The following is a 16,757-nucleotide window of genomic DNA, read 5'->3' on the forward strand; positions in this document are numbered from 1 at the left end:
TAATAAATAAATAAATTACGACTACATTGAAGTCAATTCAAACTCACACTATCTTTGGCATAAGGTTCATTGATCATTGAATCGCGTCAAATAATTTCAATTTACAAAATACTTTATGTCGATGCAATTTATACTTTATTCCCACTCCATACGGTTCACATTCGCTTGATGCTCATATTTACTATTTCACACTCGCCCTGTATATCTTTGCAGGAAGAGCCGATGTCAGTAGAGGCCATGCCAGAAACCGTGATACTGAACTCGGTGGAACCGGTAAGTTGTTTATTTTTTTATTTTAAGACGTACAAAACAGGTTACAACCAAAATATGATTGTCAAATACAGTACGATTGTATGGACTAGGTTGTTACCCTTACCAGGCCTGTTCATCTCCGCGAGTTTACATTGAAAACAAAACACGCACGATGGCCCACCTAGAGGATACTATTCGACAAGGCCTCACATACGAGCGACCATTGACTCACGCACGCGTATTCTTGTGTATGATGGAAGAAAATAAAGAAAATGGTGTACTAAATACTGTGCAGTATTTAACTGCCTAAATAATAATAAAAACACAGAATGTACTTTTATAAGTTGCCTCAAGACACTGAGAGGTAAATAAGTAGTTAATATTATTCATGATAATTCATGCTAAATCATGTATTTCCTCCGCCATTTTCCGCAGTTAGGCACCTCACGTTACATCATTTTACCGAAGTCAGCCCTATAGCTTCGGCGCAGTGCCGATCATTGACGTTTATCAACAAAATGGTGCTTGACTCTTGAGACAGGCTAAATTACACCATATTGTTAATGACATTGAGCATACATTTTTTTAAATACCTTCGCGAAGTAAAACTTCTGTACGTAGTACTTATTATTATTCTGTGCCCTTACTATGTTTATAGCTTAACTCAGTCAGCGCCTGAGGTGTGGCAGCAGCACGGGACGGGTGACATTGACATACAGGGTGTCCCAGAATGGGTGAATCAAACTGCTAGGGGAGGTAGCTCTACTAATGTACTATCCCTAAAAAATATGAAGAAAAAAAATTGAGTTCGGATTTTTTTTTAAATAAAGTGCTCTAAACTCGATATCTAGACATTATTTTCAAAAGTTTGTTTACAGATAAACGAAGCGATCATGTACAATTAATATTAGTAAGAAAAAAGTACAAATAAACTCCAAACGCAGCAATTATAGCCAAATACTTAGGCAAAGCTGATTTATTTTCACTTTTTCAAAACAATTTTTTTGTGTCCTTATGCGCTTTATTTTTTTTTTCATATTTTTAGGGTTAGTACATAGTAGAGCTAGCTCCTCTAGCAGTTTGATTCACCCATTCTGGGACACCTGTATACGTGTGAAATTGACATAGGCGTGACAGACCATAAAATCAAAAGTCTCCCTGACGTTTGACATCAAAAACACCCTCCCGCGCCGCTCCCATACCTCAGGCACTGACTCAGTCAAACGCTACACCTTTAGATAGTTTTGTGGCTTATTGTACAGTCGCGGAATGAAAAGGTTCGTGACCTTAGTGTCGGTTTTCGCTTGCACTAAAGCCTGGTCCGTGAGCACGTAGAATTTTGTCCAATGACCCCAAGCTACCCATCCTTATCGCTCGCGCGTAATTATGTTGCTGTCGCGCTCGCACACTCACTGCGGGCGCCCGTCGCACAGTCGCGACAGCAATATAATTACACGGGAGCGAGAAGGATGGGTAGCTTGCGGTCATTGGACATAATTCTACATGCTCACTGACCAGACTATAGGTAGGTACTGTAAGAGTCAAACCTGCCAACATAACCATGCAAGAAACAGTGCTGCTAACATTTAAATAAATATGACGTTTGCTAACGAATAAGGTTTTGCTTGTTTATTTTTCTATCCCATCAGTGCAATGTTACAAAATGTAGTTTTTTTTATGTAATAGATAATGGCAGGTTGAACCAACAAGAAGGTTTTAGTTTATCAATCATAATAATCTTCTTGACAAGTTAAATCGTCAAACAACTTTGATCTGAATAATTTTGAACGTTACTGACGAACAGTTAAAGATTATTTTCTCTAACTCGAGATTATTCTGTAACATAGTTTCAAAAGGTAATAATAATATGTGCTCGTGATTCGTTGAAGGAATCAATTTGAAAACTGACGAACCTTTTCATTCCGTGACTGTACATACAAATAAAGTTCAAAATAAACACCCAGGTGTCCCATGAAGTCCCGATAGAAGAGCCGTCGCCGCCCGAAGAGCCCGAGGTCAAGATTGCCTTCCCCGAGGTCAAATTCCCCACGCCTGAGATCAAGGTCATACAGGACGAGCAAAAGGTCAGTAAATTGTTATTTAATTTATTTAAATCACCAAGAAGGTTACACTGTTAAGAGCGTTTATGCCGTTTGTCGCAAAAACAGTACTTTTACAACCCGTTACAATATTACAAACTAGCTTTTGCCCGCGGCTTCACCCGCGTGAAATTTAGTTTGTTACAGATCGTCATGGCCTATATGTTATTCTGGGTTATAAAGAATAATACTGTAAAGTTTCATCAAAATCCGTTCAATAGTTTTCGCGTGAAAGAGTAACAAACATCCATCCAGACATCCAAACTTTCGCATTTATAATATTATAGTAGGATATTTATTTCAAACAGGTAAAAGAAGAAGTGAAAGAAATAGAACCACCACCGCCGGAGCCCGAGGAGGCAGCAAACAATGAAGACGCGGAGGAGGAATCGCAGCCCGTCGACGTCGAAAGGTAATACAGGGTGTCCCAAAATAGACTATTTACCTTTTCAAGGCGAGAGTGAATAGGCAATTACATGGCAGATATGTACCATCCTAGACTGCATCCCACTTAACATCAGGTGCGATTGTGGTCAAATAACTGCCTTGTTATGCATAAAAAAAATTGACACCACCAATCAATTGACGTACTTTTTAAAACTGTCAAAACGAGACTCATAAATCAAACGCTAGCTTGTGCCCGCAACTTCGCCGAAATTTTGATTTGTCACATTTATGTATTTATTTATAATAGGTATATAAAGTTTACAGTCTAGGCTTGATCGTAAAGAAAGTGTTAATAAATTACAAACTGGACCGTAAGCCATAATTAGTATACACAGCATGATAAATTAAATTACATCGTTATGAATCATAGCCAGTAATATTATTGTGATGAATCAAAATAATAGTGTAAAGGTTAATCAAAATAATTTCAGTATTTTTTGCGTGAAAGAGTAACAAACAAACAACAAACCACCCTCTATATTGTGACTTCCATTCGGTATGGGGCACACTGAAAACCAAGGTTTAAGGCCTTCCCCACCGTGGGTCTCGGCATATGCTGAGTGGGGTCCCATTGCGATGGGCATCGCTGTACGACAGGGTGGCACTGCTCAGTTCACTTTTTATTTCCTTGTAATATGTACTTATTTATGTGCTACTAGCTCTCCGCCCGCGGCTTCGCCCGCGTGGAATATTGTCTGTCACAGAAAAACTTTATCGCGCGCGTCCCTGTTTCAAAAACTGGGATAAAAACTATCCTATGTCCTTTCCCGGGACTCAAACTATCTCTCTATGCCAAATTTCATCAAAATCGGTTCAGTGGTTTAGGCGTGACAGCGAAACAGACAGACAGAGTTACTTTCGCATTTATAATATTAGTATAGATTTCTGTCTTTTTTCCGTATACTTTCTTTGTTCTCTAAGTGATGTTCATCGTAATAAATATTTCTTTCTTTCTATAATTTGTGCTGTACTTAAACCCTGTTTACCTCGGTGAGTTATACCACAGAATAATAATAAGTACTACGTACAGAAGTTTTACTTCGCGAAGGTATTTAAAAAAATGTATGCTCAATGTCATTTACAATATGGTGTAATTTAGCCTGTCTCAAGAGTCAAGCACCATTTTGTTGACAAACGTCAGTGATCGGCACTGCGCCGAAGCTATAGGGCTGACTTCGGTAAAATGATGTGACGTGAGGTGCCAAACTGCGGAAAATGGCGGAGGAAATACATGATTTAGCATGAATTATCATGAATAATATTAACTACTTATTTACCTCTCAGTGTCTTGAGGCAAGTTAAAAAAGTACATTCTGTGTTTTTATTATTATTTAGGCAGTTAAATACTGCACAGTATTTAGTACACCATTTTCTTCCATCATACACAAGAATACGCATGCGTGAGTCAATGTTCGCTCGTATGTGAGGCCTTGTCGAATAGTATCCTGTAGGTGGGCCATCGTGCGTGTTTTGTTTTCGATGTAAACTCGCGGAGATGAACAGGCCTGGTTATACCTATCTCTTTTCCACCAGCGTGGAACCGCCCGAAGAGATAGCCCCGCCCCCTGAAGAGCCAGAGGCCACGCCCCCCGTTACCGAAGCCCCGCCCCCCGCGGAAACCATTCCGCTGCCCACAGAACCGCCAGTCGAAGAGTCGCAGGAAAGCAAGGAGGAAGAAACGGTCGCAGGTTTGTGTATTTATTGTATTTAGTGAGCTAATGGATTTTGAACTCTGTGGCTTTGTTATAAAGTTCAAATTATACGACTTAAGGCCATTGCACACTTATCAACACGGAAATCTTTATATGAGACTAAGTACGCCACTCATAGGCCTAACATAGAGCTCTACTCATTATGTACCGCCTGGTTCCCACATGTTCACCTATGTTTTTACTAATAAATAATTTGATTTGATTTGGAAAGGGATCAAAACCGTATAACCGCGCTGTCAACCGCGAGGCGAGTTTACGTTACGGTGCCGATAAGTGTGCGTTGCAATATGGAGATACCTACATACAAAAAATATTGACCAATTCGAGTTGATACGGTTACGATCCCTTTCCGGGTTGATAAATGTGCTACGTCCTTACACATACAGGTTCTAAATTAAGGAGGTGGAAGCCATTACGCAATCACAGAAGAATAAACCTACTGTCCTATACACCACTACATTTTTATCACCGAAAAAAAAATTCTGGGTAATGAGTTATTGATACTGATCCTATTTATGCAAAAAAAAAGTTAAATAAAGTTACTCAAAATTTCATCCCAAAATTGGTAATTTATGGACACACGCGTCGCTAGCACTATTTACGTAAGATAATGTAACATTTATTAGAACTCAAAATTACTTGAAGTTAGCTAAGTAAGTAATAATAACACTGGAAGCGTGGTCGAGGCGTGAGCGAGACAGACAGATCGGGGCAATGTGCGAGCGCGTACGACTACTCTAGCGAGCAGCGGAGTGCCCCAGCTGTGACGCGTAAAATACGGAGTAAAGAAAATTTAAAAAAAAATTAACCTTATGAAAAAAATAATTTTTTACTTTAAATTTTACTGATTTCTACATAACCTGTTAAATTTTTTTCGGTGATAAAAATGTAGTGGTGTATACTCAAGGTTCAATATCCCACAGAACCGCCGCCGCCGCCGGAGCCAGAGGCCGAACAAATCATAGAAGAAGAAATAGAAGTCTCAAGCAACGTAGAAGAACCCATTCTAGAAGAAATCAAGCAGGAACAAAGCACAGAAGAGAGTACCCAAGAAGATGACAAGAAAGACGAAGATGCTGAGGTATTTATTTATTTATTTTATGGAAAACAAACAGCATATAGATAAAGCGGTTAATTTTATTTTTATTTTATTTATCTTTATTAAAGAAACATACAGCCTTGTTTGACACATGCAGCTTAAAATTAAGTGGGTTATACATTGGCCTTTAAAGTTTCTAAAGCTAGGTTGTACAGTCAAAGTTGGAAAGGAGACAGATGTGAAGCATAAATTTATGCATGCAAAAGAAAATAAAAACATTAAAACATTATAAAAAATTAACAAAAAAAAAAGGTTAAACACAATAAAATGGATACGCTAAAGATCAAGTAGATTGAAGGAGACGGCGAAATTTCACAATGCGTTCATGAAAGATGTCTAAATGACAAAATGCTGTATTATATTTGTTAGTGGCTCTAATGATGAAACTATTTTTACGATAATTTGATCTACAAATGGGTATACTTAAGATCAAAAAGCCTTACACAGTTTTCACAAATAGCATGTCAAAATATGTACAATCCAAAACAAATTATTTAGCATGCAGTATAAACAGTACGATATATGAAAAAAGTTAAAAGCCTGAAGCCATAATAAGATATTAGAATACTAAGCAAAAAACAGATTTAGATCGAATTACAATGAGAGGTCCCGGGTTCGATCCCTGTATAGTCCAAAAAACTAGTTTCTTAAAGAAAAACTTTCTGTCCGTCAATTGCATTAACAAATATTGGACACGAATATTTCTATTTGTCAATCAAACAAGTAATTACGAAGTTATGATGCGTTAAAGTTCCGCGTGACGTCACAAAGTGCTCCACTTTCAAGCACGCTTTGACGTCACGGGCTTCTTCTTTTAAACTTTGTCGCAATTTACGTGTCGAGTATTTTTTGATAAGTTAACTGACGAATTCAAACTCATGCTTTTTTACCCAGGAAACATCCATAATATTCGTGTGCAGCTTATTTGAGTCAGTGCCTGAGGTTTGGCAGGGGTGATCTTGACATATTATGACGTGACAGAGCGTCTTACACATCTGAAGTCTCGCTGATGATTTTTTTTTGTCCACAACGAGGAAACTTTTGGCCTGTATCTCACCTGATGGTAAGTGACGATCAGGCCGAAGGTGTAAGCGAGCTTCACCCGGAATCCTCAACCACGGAGGAACTGGCTATCTTACCTCTAACTGCCGGAACACAACAATGCTGTTAACATTGTTGTTATGGCGACAGACTTAGGTAAGATGGTGGTAGCCAGCCAGGCGGACTTAGAACAAGCCCTACCACTAACCAAACCGAACAGAAAAATCTGCCCCCACTGGGAATCGAACTCGGGACCTCTGCGTCTGAAGCAGGTGGTCTTACCACTACATCACAGAGACGGTTAAAATGGCAATGCCAGACTTTGTATGGAAGGTGGCGTCTTTTTTTTTTCGCGCGGCCATCGACTAAACTTTGTTTTTTGATTACAAAATAGTGTAATAAACCAAACTTAGTATGGAATAAATATTGGGCTATTTTTTTATTGCGCTGATTCTTCTCCATACTGATGTCTGGAGCCTTTAATGGTTGGTATTATTTGTTAACACATACAATGTCACTATTTTGTTGCAATTTCTTACAAAACTTGCGCGCAAAAAGCAAATCTAGTATGTAAAATCATCAAACTTCTAATGCTCGTAACTCAGTTCAGACTGAGTTTAGAGGTATACATGTCATAGTAAGTTTGGTTTATTACACTATTTTGTAATCAAAAAACAAGGTTTGGTCGATGGCCGCGCGAAAAAAAAAGACGCCAATTTCCGGCATTGTCTTTTTAACCGTCGATTAAGATTGACCGTCACAAAAACCCTCCCGTGCCGCTTCCATACCTCAGGCAATGACTGAATTAAGTACCAGAACTATAACTTGTATGTTGTTTCAGGATTCAATACCATTGAAAGAGATGATGCGCGAAGAGGCCGCATCTGTCGCGCAAGAGAGAGAAAGAGACGCAGAGACAAAAACAGAGAGAGCAGAGACCGAAGATACGCACACGGAAACCGATGATGATACTCCGATGGAGGTCAGTGATATCATCAACAGGTCATTTAGGCCCAGAACAGACGGTGAAACGCTACTGCAACGAAACTGCAACTTTCTAATGATTCTGATAAATGAAACTGAAACTAAAAGTTTCAAACTGGTCGCGTCATGTGTGGTCTCTCAACGGACGCTATGGCAGAAACTTAGATGTAACTCAAAAGTAACTAGCAGTTGCAGTTTCGTTGCAGTTGCGTTTCACCGTCTGTTCTGGGCCTTAGTCGCCATGCATCAACATTTCAGCCACAGGACGTCCACTGCTGAACATAGGCCTCCCTCATAGAGATATAGAGAGATGATAACTAATGCGCTGGGTTCGAAACTCACGGCCGAATACTGAAACGCCATTTAAATATTTGACGGCTTCTCAAATAGTTAAGCAGCTCCTAAACTTACATTTCGCATACTCAAAACAATATCTGAGCAGTTCTCAATTTTTAAGCACCTCTCAAATTAAGTTGCACTCAAACGCCACTTAAATGAATTTTCGCATACTGAAACGCCATTCAACGCTAAGCATTACTCAAACAACTGTCAAATCGTCTTAAGCAGCTGTTAAATTTGAGAGTGCTTGCGCGGTATCTTAAATCCTATTGTTATACCTAAAACAACCTAAATAGTGGTAAATAATGTGTGTCATCGTTATCATTTCTTTCGAGCCTCGAGGAAATACCTAGATCTAATCGCAAGAACGCAATAAGGCTGAACGCTATTGAAAAATATTATTATAATGACATGCAATTCCGAGCGAGGTTCCGCGTCTCTAAAGAAACGGTGTTGTTTCTGGATTCATAATTTGGAAGCTCTTTGAAACCCCTCACCAAATGCCATACAACCAGTGGACCAAATACTTATTATAACCCTACTGTTCTACGCAACGGGAAGTTATGAACGTGTACTAGGTGATATCTTCCACATCTAACAGCCAACTGTGCATCGTATAGTGCACGAAGTAACAACCAAAATAGCTGCTATGAAATCGCTTTACATAAACATGCCTATTTCTGAGGATTAAGGGGACATCGCATAGCAGCATTTCCAAGAGTTGTTGATTTGTCAATTTGATGCTCTGTCAGTCAACAATGATAAAATTGATAAATGTCAATTGTGGTTACGTTTCGGTCCACGATCGCCACTTAATAGATTTCAACAATAAAAAGTATCATATTTAAAATTATTTTTTTAATTAAATAAAAATGCAAGCATTATTATTTTTATATGATAAAACGAGATTTATATATAATAGAAACTAAAAATAAACTGTTCTATGTTAAGTTGATTGATTATATTTCCATAAAAGACAATACATAACCAAACGATGCTGCGTGTAATGGATAAAAGACGTAAAGTTATCATTTGTGTAAATGAAAACATACTTTTTTTGGTAAATGTTGCCATTATGTAAACATTTGAGAGCTGCTTAGCTGATCACGGCTTCAAATCCGTTGAGTAGCGTTTGAGAATACCATTTAAAATTGAAGGATACTTAAATTTAGGAGCCCGTCAGCTGAGTGACAGATTTGAGTAGTGTTTCAGTATTCGGCCGTCAGTGTCGCATTAGAAATTCACACACCCAAAGTAATCAAAATATGTCCTCATTATCCACTGCGGTATCAATACTCAACGTTCGAATAATCTTTAGTACTACGCAAGCAATGTAAACTGTTTACATTATGACGTCGCTGCTGTCATCATTGCTGTCGCGAGCAATGTGTTCTGTTTTTGGGCATATTGCTGCGACACCGGCCCCGCCCCCTGGTCACATCTTTCTTTAGTTTCTATGATTTGTGGCCTCCCCCAATGATTTCCACATCGCCCGGTTGGTAGCGGCCTGCATCCAACGCCTTCCTGCTACCTTTATGAGGTCGTAGGTCCACCTTGTGGTTAGTCAACGCTGCGTTTTCCGGCACATGTACAGTCTCCATTGCAGGAGCATTATTGTAGAAAAGAATCATCATCATTTCAGCTACAGAACGTCCACTATTGGACAAAGGCCTCCCCCAAGGATTTCCACAAAGACCGGTCCTTCGCTGCCCTCATCCATTATTCCAAATCGTTTTCACTACATAGTATAAAATAAGGTCACTTTCCGCTCTGTCCCTATGTATGCTTAAATCTTTAAAACTAAAGCCTGGTCCGTGAGCACGTAGAATTTTGTCCAATGACCCCAAGCTACCCATCCTTATCGCTCGCGCGTAATTATATTGCTGTCGCGACTGTGCGACGGGCGCCCGCAGTGAGTGTGCGAGCGCGACAGCAACATAATTACGCGCGAGCGATAAGGATGGGTAGCTTGGGGTCATTGGACAAAATTCTACGTGCTCACAGACCAGGCTTTACACAATGAATTTTGATGTGGGTTTTTTTTAAATAGATAGAGTAATTCAAGATGAAGGTTTATAATGTATACCTACTTACTTAGCACCCGTGCGAAGCCGGGGTGGGTGACTATCACTAGTTTAACAGTAAAAACTTAAATAATAATTTAAGCCTAAATACAATTTGTTTGCAGCTGAGTCGAGAAGAAGAAAAAGATGGGAAGAAGAAAAGAGATTATTCGCGGAAGAAGAAGTCCGATTCAAGAAGTAAGTTTTATTTTCTTTGGTGTAAAGTAGTCTATTACAAAAGATTTAGAGTAGGCGCACACCGTTGATTTTTCGTCGGCCGATAGTTTAGTCGGGCAGTTGATCAGTATGGGCATGTATGGGAGTGCGCACACTACGCCGATTCGATTTGGCCGATTCTTCATACAATTTAAAATCGGGCACAACTATCGGCCAACTAAAAATCAACGGTGTGCGCCTACTCTTACAATTAAAATTTTTTTCGGTAAATTCGTAATTTTGAGATAGAAGCAATCCAATTATTAACTTGCTGTCACACGGGAGAGGTTTTGACATATTGTGATTTGACAGAGCATACAGTTCTATAGATGACCCACGCTGAACTGTCCCACCGAACTCAATGACAGGGGGGCGCTACCATCGTTCAACTATATGGTTTCCAACATGGCAAAAATCGGAACCAGCGATCCGGTATTGACGGTGGCGCCCCGTTGTCAATGTCATGGATAGGACAGTTCAGTATTTTGGAACTAATAAAGCTCGCTAACGTTTGACGTTACAAAGACATCCTTCCCATACCTCAGGTACTGAGTTAAGCGCTAGACCTATAACTGTATCTGGGGGCACGGCAGTGCCCCCACCAAGTCGAGCAAAAAAGCGGCACGGCCGTACCATCCTTTTCTCGAAGCAATTCAGGCCATTTTCGACCGCCTGTAACTTCGTTGTGGATAAAACTAGAAGACTGAATTTTCATTAGCTATGCAGGCATTGTAAAGACACGGTATATTTAAAATTTCATTCAATTTGAACCAGTAGTTTAAGAATTATAACGGGTCAAAGTTACTTAATTTTGTCACTCACTGACTGACTGACTGACTCACTCACCGATCATCAAAATTCTAAGGCACTTCTAGCAGACCTAGAAGCTTCAAATTTGGAATATAAGTAGTGTTTGGTGTATGAATCAAGGAAAAACTAAAATATTTGGGGGCACGGTAGTGCAACCGCCAAGTCGAGTAAAATTTTTCAATTTCGGTCCAGTTTTCTAGATACATAACTGCTGTCTACAAAATACAAAAAGAAATGAGATTTGGGGGCACGGTAGTGCAACCGCCAAGTCGAGTAAAATTTTTCAATTTCGGTCCAGTTTTCTAGATACATAACTGCTGTCTACAAAATACAAAAAGAAATGAGATCCCATCAAAAACAATACTTGTCAAAAAAACCAAGTCTCGCAATTCAGTTGTTCTACGGTAAAAAGTTGTGAGATCCATGTAATACCAAGTCCAGGCCAAATCTTTAACGTTTTACATAAATATATTGACTTGGCCATCGCATGAAAACACGTGTAAATTAAATTATTTAGTGCGATGGCCAAGTCAATATATTTATGTAAAACGTTAAAGATTTCCTGGCCTGGACTTGGTATTACATGAATCTCACAACTTTTTACCGTAGAACAACTGAGTTGCGAGACTTGGTTTTTTTGACAAGTATTGTTTTTGATGGGATCTCAGTATACCTAAAGGTAAATATACAACCCATTTATCCTTCTAGCATGTTCCGGGTCGGAGAGCGCGGCAGAAGCGAGCGCGCCGGATTCCCCGTCAGCAAGCGACGCCGAACGGCAGCATCGGCTGTGGAAGAAGTCTGTCATGCTGGTCTACAGCAGGTCGGTTTAGTGCTGGAGTGCAATTGTACCCCAAGATAAATATGTGAGGTGCAATTGTACCCGAAGATAAGTTTTGGGGTGCAATTGTACCTTGATAAATATTGGTGTATTTGTACCTCAAGCTTGAAATGTGGGGTACGGATTGTACAGAGTTCCAAAAAGCTCGGTGTGCGATGGCTTTTTCTGTATATTCAATAGACTGTAATTCTACAAGTTCTTGCAACTCACGAAGGCGAGTGAGCTTTACGTACTTGTGTGTGTAATGTCTGTCAAAACTTTTGAAAAACGAACAGTAGCGAGTCACCACACGTGTAAAGCTCACTCGCCTTCGTGAATTGCAACAACTACATATACTTCATCATCTCAGCCATAGGACGTCCACAGCTGAACATAGGCCTCCCCCAATGCTTTCCATGTTGGCCGGTTGGTAGCGGCCTGCGTCCAGCGCCTTCCTGCTAAAGCCTGGTCCGTGAGCACGTAGAATTTTGTCCAATGACCCCAAGCTACCCATCCTTATCACTCGCGCGTAATTATATTGCTGTCGCGACTGTGCGACGGGCGCCCGCAGTGAGTGTGCGAGCGCGACAGCAACATAATTACGCGCGAGCGATAAGGATGGGTAGCTTGGGGTCATTGGACAAAATTCTACGTGCTCACGGACCAGGCTTTACCTTTATGATGTCGTCGGTCCACCTTGTGGGTGGACGTCCCACGGTGCGTTTTCCGGTACGCTAACTATACTTCGTCAGACTTTAATCGTTTTAATTATCCACAGACTATGTGCCCACAAGTATGCTTCGCTATTCTTGAGGCCCATCAGCGATGAGGAGGCGCCCGGTTATAGTACCGTCGTCAAGAGGCCCATGGACCTTACAGCTATTCGAAGGAACATTGAGAATGGCGTCATCAGGTATGTTTCTGTAACTTAGGTTTAAAGTACCTGTACGCGCCAGTATTAAAACCTCAAACTAAGGATGTTATGGAATGTAGTTTCGGTTATGGATACGGTTACGGATATAGAAATAATATTACAACGGTTTCGGTTACGGATATTTTTTTATTTCGGATATCCGAAAGTTTCGGTTACGGTTACGGATAATCTGTACTTTAGAATGTAAAAATATAGAAATTGATACTAGATGGCATTATAAAGGTGAATCAGGCATGCTATACAAAAAACTATTTAAACTGCCTACATCCGAAACTATCCGAAACATTTGAATCGGCTACGGTTTCGGATTTTTTTTTTTATTTCGGATATCCGAAAGTTTCGGTTACGGCTGTATCCATAACATCCCTGGTTTCAACTTCCGACAAAAAAAAGAAGTGCTAAGAGTTTCACAGCTATGTGTAAGTTTCTACCTGTGGCACCGGTAGGACCGATTTGGATGCGGTTCATGTTTAAACTTTGTTCAAGGACGGCTTTGGCTATTATTAGTAATAAAATGTAAATAGATACTGTATGGTTAGTTTTTAAGTTATTATTAAGCCTAGATTAAGTTATGCTATCGCATTAGGTTTTAAGTACCTGTAAAGATAGTGTAAATTGTGTGGAAATAAATAAATCTATATATATAAAAGAAAGTCGTGTTAGTTACACCACTTATAACTCAAGAACGGCTGAACCGATTTAGCTGAAAATTGTCAGGGAGGTAGTTTAGAGCCAGGAGAAGGACATAGGATACTTTTTATTCCGTTCGAAATAAAAAAAGTCTGCTTATTTATTGCCATTAAGGCGGAACAAAGTTCGCCGGGTCAGCTAGTAAAATAATAAATAAATATCGTTTGTTCTGCAGAACGACGGCGGAGTTCCAACGCGACGTGCTTCTGATGCTGTCCAATGCGCTCATGTATAACAGCAGCGAACACAGCGTGTATTGCATGGCCAAGGAGATGCACGAAGAGGTCAGTCCACCATTGGCGTATCTAAAGTCCGGTCGTCGAGCAGATAGAATTTCGTCCAATGACCCCAAGCCACCCATCCTTATCGCTCGCGCGTAATTATATTACTGCTGTGCGACGGGCGGCCACAGTGAGTGTGTGAACGCGACAGCAATAATTATAAATACGCGCGAGCGATAAGGATGAGTAGCTTGGGGTCATTGGACGAAATTATACGAGCTCGGCGACCGGACTTTAGGGCATAAAGATAATATCCCTAGCGGAGTAGAACAACAAAGAATTGAGCGAGCAAGATGTCACTAGCAGCAACACTGTGTGATAAAAAGAGATGCGTGATGCCGCCGTCACGTCAAACAGAACTGTTTTTTGCATTTGACAGTTCAGAGGACTATTCCTCCCTCTCGTTCCCACCGCTGCAACTCCTGTGTAGCCAGGATCTACAGCTTGACCGCCATAAAAACCCAACCAGTGAAGGCCAAGTTTATCCTTAGCCTAGGATGAAAGAAGAAGAAAAAATTGGGTTAAAACATGTTTAACAAAAATAATTTGACAGAATTTATTGAACCAAAATGGCTTCTACTCATCGTGTATCATATTCTACAGAACCTATGGACTCACGTCACTATAAACTTTTATCGATTTTACGACGATAGGCTCGTCGTAACATGTCTACACTAATATTATAAAGAGGAAAACTTTGTTTGTTTGTAATGAATAGGCTCAAAAACTACTGAACCGTTTTTAAAAATTCTTTCACCATTCGAAAGCTACATTATCCACGAGTAACATAGCCTACATTATATTTTGGAAAAAAATAAATGTAGACCACGCGGGCGAAGCCGCGGGCGGAAAGCTAGTGTTTTATAAATTCATCGATAACATTTTACCATGGCGCACCCTAGCCCTACAGCTAGCGATAGACCTTAGTACAGACATAAAGGTGTTTTTCCCTTGCAGGCTGCAGGCCAGCTGGGCATGTTGTTGGCGGCGCAGGCACACGCGGGCCTGAGCGCCGCGCCGCTCGCTCGCCGCAAGCGCCGCCGCGAACATTCGCCGCACGCGCCGCACAAGCGACACTAGCGGAGAATAGCTTAGCGTATAACTGAGACTTGCTATATTGTAACGTGACGTAACAGCGTCACGACATTTGACATAACTTTTAAGAATAAACTAATTTGAAATGAATACTGTATTTCATTTACTCATTTAAACAACTAGTTCAAGCTGTTAAATATATTATTATTAACGTAAAATCTATTTCTCGACATCATGAAATCGAATTGATTGAATTGAAAGAAATGGCTCAAGTTTGTTATAAGATTAGCAAATTTAGCAAATAATGTGCAATGTGTACGTTACCTTCCTTTGTTCGCATAAGGACAGATTATCAAAAAGATCATGTGAGATGACTATTACTGAAGTACATACAACGTGTCCCAAAATTCAAGGATAAGCCGACGCCACAGGATGGACATAGTCATGACTACTTTAGGAAAAATAAGGAAAAAAATCTATCTCAATTATTTTTTAACTTATACAATAAATTATGAAATTCGACGAAAATTGACAACCCTTATTATATTTTACATTACCACGACCACAATTTTTCAAATATTCCTGTTTTTCTGTTTATATCGGCAACTTAAGTAGTGCTGTTGTTCACTCCAACTCTTAAAACCCCCAGAATCCTTGCAGTTTTTACACAAAAGTTAATCAAAATATGTTATTTCCTTAAAATTTTCAACGATTTTTACTTTCACTCCACTTTGACTCATCGTTTTGTAAAAAAAAAGTATGAACACTACTGCGGCAAGTTTTTTATAAAGTTGACGCAACTATCCAAGATTCCAAAATGGTATAATACTCTAACGGCCGAATACTGAAACGCCATTTAAATATTTGACGGCTTCTCAAATAGTTAAGCAGCTCCTAAACTTACATTTCGCATACTCAAAACAATATCTGAGCAGTTCTCAATTTTTAAGCACCTCTCAAATTAAGTTGCACTCAAACGCCACTTAAATGAATTTTCGCATACTGAAACGCCATTCAACGCTAAGCATTACTCAAACAACTGTCAAATCGTCTTAAGCAGCTGTTAAATTTGAGAGTGCTTGCGCGGTATCTTAAATCCTATTGTTATACCTAAAACAACCTAAATAGTGGTAAATAATGTGTGTCATCGTTATCATTTCTTTCGAGCCTCGAGGAAATACCTAGATCTAATCGCAAGAACGCAATAAGGCTGAACGCTATTGAAAAATATTATTATAATGACATGCAATTCCGAGCGAGGTTCCGCGTCTCTAAAGAAACGGTGTTGTTTCTGGATTCATAATTTGGAAGCTCTTTGAAACCCCTCACCAAATGCCATACAACCAGTGGACCAAATACTTATTATAACCCTACTGTTCTACGCAACGGGAAGTTATGAACGTGTACTAGGTGATATCTTCCACATCTAACAGCCAACTGTGCATCGTATAGTGCACGAAGTAACAACCAAAATAGCTGCTATGAAATCGCTTTACATAAACATGCCTATTTCTGAGGATTAAGGGGACATCGCATAGCAGCATTTCCAAGAGTTGTTGATTTGTCAATTTGATGCTCTGTCAGTCAACAATGATAAAATTGATAAATGTCAATTGTGGTTACGTTTCGGTCCACGATCGCCACTTAATAGATTTCAACAATAAAAAGTATCATATTTAAAATTATTTTTTTAATTAAATAAAAATGCAAGCATTATTATTTTTATATGATAAAACGAGATTTATATATAATAGAAACTAAAAATAAACTGTTCTATGTTAAGTTGATTGATTATATTTCCATAAAAGACAATACATAACCAAACGATGCTGCGTGTAATGGATAAAAGACGTAAAGTTATCATTTGTGTAAATGAAAACATACTTTTTTTGGTAAATGTTGCCATTATGTAAACATTTGAGAGCTGCTTAGCTG

At 39.5% G+C, this 16,757-nt stretch overlaps 1 protein-coding gene across 1 annotated transcript; it reads left to right on the top strand.

The window, feature by feature from the left end:
• The first annotated feature begins 217 nt into the window (after positions 1-217).
• LOC135085558 (bromodomain-containing protein 8-like) lies at positions 218-14,972 on the top strand. Its single transcript, XM_063980335.1, has 11 exons — positions 218-273; positions 2,217-2,336; positions 2,660-2,763; positions 4,332-4,486; positions 5,434-5,591; positions 7,492-7,632; positions 10,162-10,234; positions 11,771-11,885; positions 12,661-12,795; positions 13,682-13,790; positions 14,745-14,972. Exons 1-11 carry the CDS (start codon positions 223-225, stop codon positions 14,865-14,867), a joined length of 1,284 nt encoding a protein of 427 aa, XP_063836405.1. The 5' UTR covers positions 218-222; the 3' UTR covers positions 14,868-14,972.
• Positions 14,973-16,757: the final 1,785 nt, after the last annotated feature.

This window comes from Ostrinia nubilalis, chromosome 28 (genome assembly GCF_963855985.1).
Source record: "Ostrinia nubilalis chromosome 28, ilOstNubi1.1, whole genome shotgun sequence".
Classification (NCBI taxonomy): Eukaryota; Metazoa; Arthropoda; class Insecta; order Lepidoptera; family Crambidae; genus Ostrinia; species Ostrinia nubilalis.

Excerpts from the sequence above, each read along its gene's own strand:
- LOC135085558 (XM_063980335.1), top strand. The coding sequence starts at position 223 with ATGTCAGTAGAGGCCATGCCAGAAACCGTGATACTGAACTCGGTGGAA. Across the intron at positions 5,592-7,491 it reads AGAAAGACGAAGATGCTGAG|GATTCAATACCATTGAAAGA; the intron begins GTATTTATTTAT and ends ATGTTGTTTCAG. Across the intron at positions 13,791-14,744 it reads CCAAGGAGATGCACGAAGAG|GCTGCAGGCCAGCTGGGCAT; the intron begins GTCAGTCCACCA and ends TTTCCCTTGCAG.